At 53.1% G+C, this 12,874-nt stretch overlaps 1 protein-coding gene across 4 annotated transcripts in view; it reads left to right on the plus strand.

Annotated features, from left to right (window-relative positions):
* SLC24A4 (solute carrier family 24 member 4) overlaps positions 1 to 12,874 on the plus strand; it is a 181,739-nt gene that overhangs the window by 126,307 nt on the left and 42,558 nt on the right. For 2 of the 4 annotated variants that reach the window (XM_073895798.1, XM_025870452.2), the window contains 4 exons: positions 2,747 to 2,772; positions 4,559 to 4,612; positions 6,139 to 6,281; positions 10,447 to 10,616. In XM_073895798.1, the coding sequence (XP_073751899.1) occupies positions 2,747 to 2,772; positions 4,559 to 4,612; positions 6,139 to 6,281; positions 10,447 to 10,616 (393 nt within the window). The remainder of the gene's footprint in view (positions 1 to 2,746; positions 2,773 to 4,558; positions 4,613 to 6,138; positions 6,282 to 10,446; positions 10,617 to 12,874) is intronic. The other 2 variants (XM_073895799.1, XM_073895800.1) reach the window with 1 other exon arrangement.

Here is a 12,874-nt window from a genome sequence, read left to right on the forward strand (position 1 = left end):
GGCAGAAGAGCTGGAACGGGGATTTCTAGGGTCCGTTAGTACGGGGGGGAGAAAGAGGGGGATTACTCCTGCATTGCCCCGAGGGCTAGGGTGACATCATGGCACATGAAGCATATGACGCAGGCTACTGCCGAGGAGTGGGCCATGCACAGGAGAGCCGTTTCAATTCAAGCGGTGGCATGAGGGCAGATGCACATGGTGTGTCCAGATTTTCTGGAATGTGCCCCAGAGAGACAGTTCTCAACCTTACAAGATCTAGAGTCAACTGTATAGGGCAGTCCCATCCTTTGTATGAATTCTCTATTGCTGCGTACCAAATTTCCCCCAAACTCAGCAGCCTAAACTAGCAAGTATTTCTCGCTCTTGTTGTCTATGGATCAGAATCTGGGGGTGGCTTACCTGCGTCCTCTGCTTCAGGGCTTCTCACAGATGTTGGCCAGGGTATACAACTCCCTGGGAGAGGATCCGCTTTGGGGAATCCCTGGTGGGGCTGCAGATAGGCCTCCTCCAATCCTTCCTGGCCGGCTGCTCCTCAGTACAGAGCTCACCGTGCTAACTGGCTTCCCTCAGAGCAAGGGTGAGAAGGTACCAGGGTGGAAGCGAGTCTGTAACCTAATCTTGGAGGCAATAACCCATCACTTTTGCCATATTCTGTTTGTTAGAAGCCAGTCCCTAGGTCCAGGCCATAGATAGAGGTGCAGTGGCATGAATGTCAGGCAGAGGGTTACTGGGACCATTTGAGACCACTGGGACCCCTGCCTACCACAACCCTGAAAACGAAAGTTATAGATAAAATAATTTACCTGTACATGGTTTCAAAAAAAAAAAAAAAGAATCAATATGATGCCCAAACTGTCAAAGACAAAAGTCATTTATAATAAAAGAATACATTTTTCAGTGTGTAAATGTTTTGGCAAGAAGATGCTAGAACCCCGGATGATGTAACCCGTTGCCCCCATATGGAAAAATCTCTGAGCCTGAAATCTACCTGCACAGACTGAAGGCCGGGTGCTGGGCAGGCACCTTGGATCCCGTGAGTGGTGCCGACATTGATGACATGATTTTCCAAAATTATGAATGACTCCTGATAAACTGCTAGGCAGAGCCAAGTCCACCTGCTCCTCCATTTGCATGATAGCTACCTCACTGGAGAATTACATATTTATTAAAACTGTGTAAAGGTACTTTGATTTGTACCATGGAGCTAAGTTTTGGGCTCAGGTCTCCCTCCTCCCCACCCCCCCACCACTTGCCTGAATATTTAGCTAGACATTTAAATAAGATGTGTGCCACATGTGGGAAAACCTTCTGATAGACGTATTTCACATGTTCTAGGTTGGTTAGCACTTGGCCATCCCTGCCTCTAAATGCCAGTAGCCCTCCACTGGGCTGTATAAACTAAAAATGTCCCCCTCATGGGTGCCTGGGTGGCTCAGTCATTAAGCGTCTGCCTTTGGCTCAGGTCATGATCTCAGGGTCCTGGGATCGAGTTCCACATCGGGCTCCCTGCTCCGCGGGAAGCCTGCTTCTCCCTCTCCCACTCCCCCTGCTTGTGTTCCTGCTCTCGCTGTCTCTCTCTGTCAAATAAATAAATAAAATCTTTAAAAAAAGAATGTCCCCCTCAAATGTCCTCTCACGTTCCCTAAGGGGGCCACTGGGCACCTCTCTGTTGAGTGCTACTTCCCCAGAGCCTGGAGTTTGGGGAGCCTCACGGTGATGCCCAGCCAAGATGACCCCTCTTGGAAATGGCCTCCCCACGGCAGCTCCCATGTGTGCTGCCTGCCATGACAGCCAGGAGAGGGGCACTGTGGGTCTCCTGGCTTCTCCTTGCATCCTGTGCTGGGCCCCTTGGTCTCCAAGATCCTGTTGGTGGGTGTAGCCTTCTACCTTCCTGTCCACACTGGGCCTGGTGGGTGGTGCTCCCAGGACTCCTCCCCTGGACCACAGGGGCATTATTCATCTGTGTCTGTGCCCAGGATGCTGGGTGGGGTTGTGGGGCAATGTCTGTGCCCTCTGCAGAAACCGTGCATCCCCACCATCAGCCTGGGGCTCCCTTCAAATAGTACAAGTGGGTCCTTTGCCCTTAGAATCTCCAAAGAGGTTACTCTCTATTTAAAGAAAATAATATCCTTGGAGCACCTGGGTGGCTCAGTCAGTTAAGTGTCTGCCTTCAGGTCAGATCATGATCCCAAGGTCCTGGGATCGAGCCTTGAGTTGGACTCTCTGCTCAGTGGGCAGTCTGCTTCTCCTTCTGCCCCTCCCCCCTGCTCATACTCTAACTCTCTCTCAAATAAATAAAATCTTTAAAAAAAAAAAAGGGGGGGGGAATAATATCCCTTCCCTCCCATATATACGAACGAGTACCTTAGATAGGTAGATACTGTAGGGAGACAGACAGATGGGTGTCTTTCAGTTTTTAAGAGTGTTGATTTCAGCAAGTCTGTCCCCTTACTGATGGCAGGCACCTGCCTGGCTGGCCCCATCTGTGACCCGGAGTGTAATGAAGCATGGGCCATTTCTCTTGGGAGGCCCACACTAACCTGGAGCCACACACAGTAGCATCTGCTGGGATGGGTTTCGACTAAGGAAAGGTCACCTGCTGCTGAGAAACCCAGAAATGGAGAGAGGAGCCCAGCTTTGTGTAAAAATAACAAGGCACTGTGTGTGAGCTCTGAGTGCTTAAGGGTCTGTGTGTGTTCTTTGGGAATAAATGTGTCCCCCACCCTTTGTTTCTTTTGCCTTCCAGTTCATATATGATGAAGAAATTGTGTGGTAAGTTTTAAACGTCTATTTCTTGTTCCTTTTTTGGTCCTGTCCTTCCTCTTTGGGTTCGTTGAATCTTCTTTGAGATTATTTTTACAAACATGAGCTTATGCACTTGTGAAAGTAAAAAGCATCATGCTAAGCAGTCACACCTTTATCCTTTCAAAGTGACAAAGATTGTTTCCCTCAGTGTTCCTGCTCTACCAAATAACAAAATGTATTATAAAGCTAAAGGAATGAAAACAGTATGGCATTTTCCCACTGGGATAAACATAGGCCAGAATGGACTGTGGAACCAAGAACCCAGTCATGGGCCCATTTTGTGGCCGGGGGATCTGACAGGTGTCACGACAGGCAGTGAGTTAGGGAGAGGGTCTCAGATGCTGCTGGAGAAACTAGGGATCTATACAGAACAAAATAACATCAGATCCCTTCCTCACACCTTACACAAGAAGAGAATCCAGATGAATTAAAGATCTCACTGTAGGGGCGCCTGGGTGGCTCAGTTGGTTAAGTATCTGTCTTCAGGTCAGGTCGTGATCTCAGGGTCCCGGGATCGAGTCACGTGTTGGCTTCCTGCGCAATGGGGAGTCTCTTCTCTCTCTCCCTCTTCCCCACACTCGTGCTTGCTCTCTCTCTCTCTCTCTCTCTCTCTCTCTCTCTCTCAAATAAAATCTTTTTAAAAAGCACTAAAGCTTTCACTGTAAAAAGCAAAGTTAAACAAAATAGAATAAAATGTCAGGACTCACCTTTATGACCTTGAGATAGGAAATGATTCCTTAATTAAGATACATAAAGCAGAAACTTGAAAGGTGGGTGTATTCACTGTATACGTGTGTCAGACATCCATAGGCCATAGAAATGTTCTCTTCATGACAGCGATTCAGAGTCTGCATCCCTTCGGTGTCTATTTGTGGGAATGGGCTCAAGAGGCCTTGCTGAGCAGCCAGGTGCTATGGGCCCAGAGAAACCTGCTTTCGCCCCCCCGCTCCCCGGCCCCCAACCCACCATGTGAGCCAGGCAGCCTCTCCTCATCGGGGGTCTCCTTTTCCTAGGTGGAGTGGGGGTGGTGGTAGCGGGGCCATCTATAAGTCTCTCCGTAGCTCTGCTGGGCTGCAGGCTCTGTCGGCAGAGGGAGAGTTCCCGAAACAACCGTAGCTCATGCCTGGCACCTAGTAGGCCTTCAGCACACGCTTGTCGGATAACCACATTAAGCTGGGTGGCTCCTCAGAGGCTTGTGGTCAGAGCTGCAAAGACCCTGGCCGCGTAGGGGGTTGGGCGCCTCATCTGCTGGACAGCCAGATGTGCATCCCAGGAAGGCCCCCGCCCCGCCCTGCCCCAGCGCTCAGCCCTGCAGGCTTCTGTGCTGGCCCCTTTCTCCAGACAGTTCTTCGGCCCCTTCCCACCTGTACCCACAGCCTTTCTGGTCCCGGGCCAGAATCTCAGGTGAGCTTACAGGTCTCTTAGGACCAATTTGGTATGACTCCAGGTCACTCCCCTCTGTGGATCCTGGGATGGGATGGTCCTGGTCCTTCTGTTTTCTAGATACCGGTGGGAATGCTGCCTGAGCCCTGCAGATCCCCTGTCACTGAGAAGAACCCACCCTTACCTTCTCTGTCCCCAAGAGGGCTTCAGATGGCAGATGGCCACAGGCTGGGGGGGGGCTCCCCTACATGCCTGGCACCGGGGCCAGGGAGGGTCATAGGACCTCCTGCCCTGTTCCCTGCTGCCTAGCCGTCAGTCCCAGGCCCCAGGCACCCCCAGCCCTAACCACAGTCTCCGTTCTCTCTTTGAGGTGGGAAGGACTGGTGCTCATCATCTTGTATGCGTTTTACATTCTGATCATGAAGTAAGTAGCTTTTTTCTCTTATCCCGCTGGGCAGTCTGACGCCTTGTTCCCCTTCCTGCTCTAGCCTTTTGTTAGAGCCCAGACAAAATTGATGACAGACCAGCTGTCATCTATTCCAGCCAGCTCCGGTTCTCTGGGGGGGTACCTGCTGGGGTGCTCAGACACTGTTTGGGGGGTGCTGTCCAGACCAGGGGAGGCAGGGCTGGTGGGTGGAGGATGAGGCTCCTCCAAGACGGATGGCAAGCAAGACGTCTTTCCCCGTGGCTCCTCCCTGCCCTGGGTGACCGCCCTTTCTCACTGGCACTGTAACTCTCCCAATCATGGAATACTGCTCTTCTCAAAGAGCCAGGCTGCCTCACTTCTGTGCCAGGCTTCGTACAATGCCACCTGCAGGGGGTGTCACTAAGGAAGGAAGGTGCAGATGGTGTGTCAAGGATGTGCACCCAAGCAGCAATTCCAAAACTGCCTGGGTGAGCGTGATCTCAAAAGAGCCCGTGAGGAATATTATTCAGCCCTAAAAAAGGAAGGGAATTCTGTCATGTGCTACAACAGGGATGAGCCTTGCAAACACCCTAAGTGAAGGGAGCCAGTCACAAAAGGACAAAGATGGTATGATTCCACTTAGGCGAGGTAGCCAGGAGAGTCCAATCCATAGAGATAGTAAGTTAGAGATTACCGGGGGGGCGTGGGGGAGGGGCCGATCACTGGTTAATTGATGAATGGGCACACAGAATTGTTCCCGATGCTGCAACCCGACAGTAAATAATGCTGACGGTCACCTGACACGTTCTGGAACTGTGATTAATGCCAGTGAATTAGACACTTAAAAATGAAAAAGAGTTAAAATAGCAAATTTTATGTCCCCCCAGTTTTTCCACGTTAAAAAAAAAAAGAAAGAAAAATGCTCCCTTGAGCCGAGTCCTCTTCAGGTTTTGTCTTCTTGTCCACATCCCCAGAAAGAGTTAAAAGCAACACTGAGTTTGAGGAAACTCTGTGAAGTCCCACGTTGATATCAAATGTTTATAGTATTTTGTGAAAATGGGTGATCACCTGTCCAAGGGCAGGAGACTGGTCCTCGCGTGAACCGCTCTTTCAGTGAGGCAGGTGGCCTGGGGTCAAAGCTGGAGATGGTATCTTTACTGGGGGCTGGGGGGTGCGCCTGGCTATGAGGGGTGCAGGCATGGCCCGCCGGGCAGCCCACGGGGGCAGGACCTGCAGCTGTGGGAGGGAGGACCAGCTTGGTGTCACCTCTTTGGAGCCTGCCCTTGACGCTGGCCTGAACTTCCTTTATGAGGACAGGCTTGGGACGGGCATAAGTAGGCATGGGTCGTGCTCTTGGACCAGAGGTTCCTTATGCTCCCCCCACCCCCCCGCACGATGTTCTCGGGGTCCTGTCAGGGGACTGTCAGCTCCACGGGCCACTCCCAGGGTCTTCTGCCTGTGTGTGCATGGGCTGGGGGGTGGGGATACCTGCCCACTACGGCCAGGTGTCTCCCACAGCTCTGACCTCCAGCCTTCACTTGCAGGTACAATGTGAAGATGCAGGCCTTTTTCACCATCAAACAAAAGGCCGTTGCCAATGGCAACACGGTCAACAGTGAGCTGGAGGATGGTAATGATTACTGTGATAGCAGTTCTGATGACCCCTCCATGCCATTGCTGGGGCAAGGTAAGGCTGAGCAGACAGGAGCCGCCCCAACCACGTCACTGAAACCGCTCTCCCCTTCTCTTTCCTGCCCACGCCCCCCCCCGCCAAATTGTCCCTCTCTTAACTTTGCCCCCCCCCCCCCAGGAGATGTGGCTCAGATTTGCATTTGTGTAGAAGGGAGAACCAAGAGTCAACAGTCACGCCCTGGGGACTTTTCCCCAAGCCTCCCCGGGAAGGCTCCTGGCCTGCTGGGCTCAGTGCCCCCTGAAACGCAGTGAGTTACCTCTCTGACCCTTGTAAAAGGCCAATGGCAGGAGGCTGAGGACTTGGGGTGACAGAGTAGGCGCGGGTCTCCCTGTGATTTCTCACACACCGGGCCCAGCTCTGGCGGAGAACTCCGTTCTGGAGAGACCTCTGGCTCAGCACCTAGAGGAACGGCAAGGCCCCGGAGGGCAGCCTTGGAGCTGAGCAGGAATGCCCAGACCGGCCCCCGAGAGCCCTGCTTGGGAGCCCTGGCCCGGGGGCTGCAGCCTTGTGTCCTCGGCTTTTCTTTGGCCCCCTTGGCTGGGGTTCTGGGCCTGCGGAGCCAGTGCGTGTTGTCTCTGCCAAGGTCCCTCAATCCGCTAGGCTGGACCAGCTGCTGCTTTGGAAACCACATCTTAATCCCACCAGTTACTCAGTGATTCCTGGTTGGGGGTGGGGTAGGAAACTGCCAGCAAGAGAGGCACATTTCCGTTCTTCCCCACCCAAGCCCCCGGCGAGTGTTAGGGCCTGAATAGGTTCTTGTACTGAGGGTCAAGGAAAAACAGATGGGGCTGTTCCTAATTCCACCCACTGTGTTGGCAAAGGCCTCTTCAGCAGCAGACAGGTGGATGGGCCACATGAGGGTCTTTCTCCCATGCTCCCTGTGGCCCTGGGCAAGCCACGTCCTCTTTCGGGGACCTGACTCCTTCGTGGTGTCTGGGACAGCCCAGGTGGTCTCAGGGGCCAGTTTGCTCGTGTCTGGGACACGTGGGGGCTGAAATCTGTCCTCCTTGGCCCCTCGCTAGTCTTTACCCTGGGGTGGACCGGGGTAGGGGCTTCATCCCCTGGACGTCAGGCAAGTTTATTCTGTCCCATCTCAGGGAACCCCCCTCACAGGTGCTTGAGGGAGGAATGAATCTCTCCTTACCGAAAGAAGAAACGCACTGGGGTAGGGGGGGGGGGGGGGGGCCCCGGGGTAGGGATGGTTGCGGCCCGGCCGCCAGCCCCCCCCCCCCGGGGGGGGGGGGGGGGGGGGTGGCCCCCCCCCGCGGGAAGAGAGGGGGGGGGGGGGGGGGGGGGGGGGGGGGGGGGCACCAGTGTAGTCATGGTTACGGCCCGGCTGCCAGACCCCGGTCCCTGATGGTCAGAGGAGGGAGGCCTGTAGAGCCTGGGGCTGTATCCATGTGTCCTGTTGCCAAAATGCCGAGCAGCCTACCCCAGAGGAGAGCCCGTTTCCAGGACAACCTCCTCAGAGGGGAGGGATGGAGTGGCTGCTGGTTTGCATTTTAGCTCCACAGATTAACAGTGGCCCCGAGGTTCCAACCGCACATCCCCACACACAGTGTCTCAGGATAGGGGCTGAGTCCTGCCCAGTCTTGTACCCAGAGATTAGTGCTCCGGGGCCCTCAGGACCTTCACAGCAAAGAAGGTCATTCCTCAGGTGCCCCAAGAGCTACCTACCCCCTGTGTGGCCGATGGAGGAAGCCCCCCCCCAGGGTCCCATGGGAAGCATCCCTTACTTGAGTACAGCTGTGTGGGTAGCGGCCTCATGTGGGACCTCTCCCACAGCTCTGTCCTGGTGCTGTCTCCACAACTTAGGTACCCAGGACAGTAGGACCTCCCCCACAGGTCTCTTATTTTCCCCCAAATATCTAAGTCCAGGAAAATTTCTAGAAAATTAGAAGATTAGACACCAGGTTGCCCAACCTCCCCCTCCCAAACACAGGAAAAGGAGGAAGATAGGCCTCCCTCCAAGTTTTATCAGGGAGAAGGCATTCAGATAAAGGCCAAGGAGAAAAAGGTCTGGCGGGGGGAGGCTGCAGGACTGGAAGTGGAGAGGTAGGAGTCCCAGAGATGCGGCCCTCAGGATTTTGTAGCCCCAGCTGGTGGAGGGCCCTGGGTGTAAGTCACTGCAGGGTGCTGTCCCCCCAGAAATAGACTGAGGCAGGAGCTCCCAGGAACCCTGCAGGGACTGAGAAGGGGGCCTCAGGAGTTTGCCTCTGCTAGCGGTGGTGTTGTCACGAATCTTTCCAATACAGAGCTCCCCTCCCTGCTCCTCGGCCTGCAGGTGGGTCCCCATCTCCCCACCCACCCGAGGAAGCCCAAGATTGCTAGCTGGTGGCGTCTGTCAGGAACCCACGCACACACAGCTCTGGCTTTGCCTGTTCCCAGTTTCGGTGTTTCCCGTGTCAGATCAAAATTTTCAACCCAGGCTCCTCACAGGTGTTCGGCCTTGTTACTACCACTCTTGTAAAATGCCTTTATCTACTTAAATGTTCTTTGAAAGTTCATGCGGTTCTTTTTACCAAATCCTCTCGGGCCAATTTTTTGTTGTTGTTTTGAGGGTGGGAAGGAATAACATCCTCCAGCTTTGTTCAGATGTTTGGATTTTTCTAAAAGTCTTAGAAGTTTTTCACATCACACTTCAGTTCTGCTCAAGGAAGCAGAGCACAGTACCCCAAAGAAAGGTCCCCGGGCCAGAGGAGGAGGGCGCCCCTCCTCCCCGGTTCCCACCGCTGTGGGGAGTCCAGCTTCTCTTTGCTGGTTGCACACAGCCTGACAGCCCAGGCTACTGGGGCTAACGGCTAGGCTCACCGTGGACCTTTCCAGGCTGCCTTGGCCCTGGATCCAACTTTGGCTTCGAGCAGGGGCTTGAGCATTGAAGCCCCCAGTAGCAGGAACCCCTCTACTAACTCCTTCAAATAACCCCCTGGCATCTTGGCCACCATCAAGAATGCTGCCCCAAACTCTGGGTGTCCACCGCACGCTAATCACCTCTGGCAAATCTCTGTCGGCCTTTGTCTCCTTAACTCTTCTCTTCTAAACTGTAAGTAATCCGCTTTCATCCAAGCGATAACCCATGCATTACAGAAACAAACAAACCAGGGCCTCCGCTCACACCTCCTTGGAGGTTAGCGTCTGTCCCTGACAAATGCATGGGCCTCCTGGCTTCCTTTCTAACCACCATGCCTCCTGTCTGCTGAGCCTTGCTGCCTGTTTGGTGAGGGTGTGCATGTCTGGTGTGCATTTGTTCGTGTTGGTGCCGTTAACTTGCACGAGGGTATGCTCCTGGCCACTCCTGCCCGGAAAGGCTGCTCACCGGGAGCTGGTGACCAGTGCAGAGGGACGGGCCTATCTGCTTTGACAGCCTCCCCCCCCAGAGGGGAAAACTCCACCTGCTTCTGTGTGCGGTGTTCCTGAGTGGTTCCATTCCTGGTGTCCCCAGGGCTCTGGAGTTAGATGTCAGATCCCCCGAGGATGCCCACCCTGAGCGAGTCTGTGAAGGTGGGGAGGAAGGGGCCTGAGGCCTGGAGACATTTACTCTACAGCCTCAAGGGCGGGGAGGGGGGGCGGCGGGGAGCAAAGGGTCCAGCACCTGCGAGCATCATCTTTACCCTCACTGCGGGCCTCGGGGAGAGCAGTGTTAGACACGTCCTTCTCTGCCAGGTGGAGATGGTCGTTCAAACAGAGCAGGTAGCCTGGTGGGAAGCTGAGAGCCAGTGCTGTCTGGTGCTTTCTAGCATTTTCCATCCTGGAGAGCCCTTGTCAATTTCCAAAGTTTTATCTGAGCCTCTGTCAACAGAGGGAAAGAAAGGTCCCCTCGCAGTCATGGGCTGGGAGGTGGCAGGGACCCTGTCTTAATTGTAGCTGGGCTTCCCAGTGAGGTGCAGAAGATGGGCCCCCAAAAGAGGGGGCATCACCTGGCGGAGGGGCTAGACGTGGAGCGCCTGCTCATGAGTGGTCCGGGAGCACGGGACCCCGGGGCCTCGGCTAACACTTCCCATTGGCAGGCGGTCCCCTTGGGCTCAGTCAGGCTCCCCGGCAGCGGCCAAGATCACAGCCCCAGGAGGTCTGCAGCATGAGGGGAAGTCAGCTGGCCCAGCGCTGGGGTGTCGTCCCCAGGGAGATCTCGGCACTAATCGTGGCTTTGTGCCCAATATAGTGAAGGAGGAGCCTCAGTACAGCAAAAACCCAGTGGTGATGGTGGACGAGGTCATGAGCTCCAGCCCTCCCAAGTTCAGCTTCCCGGAGGCGGGCTTACGCATCATGATCACCAATAAGTTTGGGCCCAGGACCCGACTGCGGATGGCCAGCAGGATCATAATTAATGAGGTCAGTTTGCATCAAGGGCACTGAGAGCGAGTGGCCTCGGGTGTGTTGCTGCACTTTGAGGACGCTTCCTATCGTTGGGCCACCAGGATGTCCTTGGCCGGGCTGGCCTTTATTGCTGTCCCTGCTTACGGAAGGAGGCCCAAACGTTACCCGCGGGCAGCACATGATCCTATCCAGAGGTGTGTTACGAGGCAGGGAGCAATCGAATACAATTTCTTAAGATGTGCCACTAAGAATTTTGTCAGGCACTAAAGCAAAGCTAATTGGAGAAAGGCCAGTTGGAAGTATGGGTTGTTTCTTTACAGTGTTATTGAGGACCAAAAAAAAGATGAGCACACACCTGTTCTCTATGGATAGAACAGCTCTAGGAGAAAACCAAGAACCCTGGCAGAGGTCACTTACCCCTGGGGACTTCCTTTTCACTCTGCACCCTCCTGTTCTGCTTGAAGTTTTGTGCCCTCTTACTCATTTGGGGGAAAAAAAAAATCTGTTTTAATGTTATTTCATGTCCAGAAAGTATAGCAAAGGTGCCCAGGCTCTAATTGTCGGGGTTAGGGTTAGCTTTCTTCCAGTCTTTGCCACATGTGTGGCAAAGTTTTAAGTCCTTATTCTCACACCCAGGTAGTTCTCGGCTTGAAACCTGAATAACTAATAATCCATAGTTAGCACGTCAGAGGTATGCAGAAATGACATCGCCCAGGGCTTAAAAGTTCTATAATGTGAACATTTCTGCTTTCGTACATAATGCGTCCTCCCTGTGGAAGGTGTAGTAAGAAAGAGAAACATTGCAAATTTTGCATCATTCTGAATCCTTTTGACCCCTAGCCGGTAAAATAGGAATCAGTGAGATTTTACTGAATCCTCGTTATTTTTCATGAGCATGATAATTGTGCCCATTGAGTGGGGGTGGGGACAACTCTGAAGGATTTGGGTTTATAGTATCTTTTTCATGCCTTATGCACTAGGGAAATAATGGGGGTTTTGATGAACCGGTAAAATATTGATTGCCCCCAGATGTTTTAGGCTGCTGGAAAAACCTTGTTTCCGCCCACCACCCCCACCCCCAGGCTGGGATTGAGTGCCCTGGCAGGTAACATGGGGATCCAGAGAGGCCAGGCTCAGGAGAAGACATTGAGTTTTAGTCTCACTTTAGCCACTAACTCGCTTAATCTTCCTGGGCCTCAGCTTCTCTAACTGAGAACGTTTGGCAGGATGCTTGCAGCTCTACAAATTTCAGTGACACACAACTGGTAAGCTATGCGTGGAGGCGAAGCCGTATCTTGGGGTAAATTCATCAGGGAATGGGAGTGGGAGGAGGAGGAGAAAAAAACCCAAATGCCCAGTTTCAAAGTTGTTTCTTAAGACCCTGGGTCTCGTTAAAATGTTCAGTCATTTTAATTCCAAAACGTTAGAGACGTTTGCAAAGCTGCAATTAAGCCATGGTAGATTCTAGTGCTTGCGGGACGGATGCTCTCGTTCATTCATCGGAGAGGACAGAGCAGCTGAGAGGGGGTTTGTAGGGGGTGTGTGCATGGGGGGGAGGGTGTGTGAGGGGTTTTCCTTCATTCCAAGGCTACACCTGGCTGTCCTCACCCAGAGCCACTGCAGTGAGTTGCTGAGGGGCACAGAATTTCACCAACCCTCAGTTTCCATGCGTCTCCCTCCTGGGTGCTGGTCATTTTGAGCTGGTCTGTCCAGCTGCTGAGGGCAGGCAGGTGCGGGATGTTTTACCTGTGGTACGGCATTCATCCTCTTAATGACCTTCTGAAGCAGATGATGAGATTTCCAATCTATCAGAGAGGCAAAGGAATTTTCCCAAAGCTGCACAGCTAATATGAGGGCAGAACAGGAATTCCCACCCAAACCTGAGTCTAGACTGCAAAAGTGGGACTGTGTAGATTATCAGGGATCAGTTAGTCCACCTCCTCAGCCCCTTCTTTCTGTATTTTTATTCCCTCTATAATGTTCAGCCCCTGCTTGAGTTGTTTTTAATTGCCTCTTCCAAGTGACAACCCTTTGAACATCGCCACCCCCTGATTTTCTCCTTGAACCTAAACATCCTTAGAACCTCCCACCCTCCCTGATGTAACATGGTTCCAGTCCTCCCCATCTTCCAGCTTATCTCTCTCAGCATGTGGATCCATCACCTCCTTTGTGTTGTAATCTATGCCTCTCTTAACACAACCTCAGGTAACTTTAGATATTTTTCCAGGTACAAGTCTCTGTTGATTCCTATTAGGCTAGCATCATGACCCCTT

This window comes from Callorhinus ursinus, unplaced genomic scaffold, assembly GCF_003265705.2.
Source record: "Callorhinus ursinus isolate GAN/ISIS: 27379988/994484 unplaced genomic scaffold, GSC_fseal_2.0 scaffold8, whole genome shotgun sequence".
NCBI classification, from domain to species: Eukaryota; Metazoa; Chordata; class Mammalia; order Carnivora; family Otariidae; genus Callorhinus; species Callorhinus ursinus.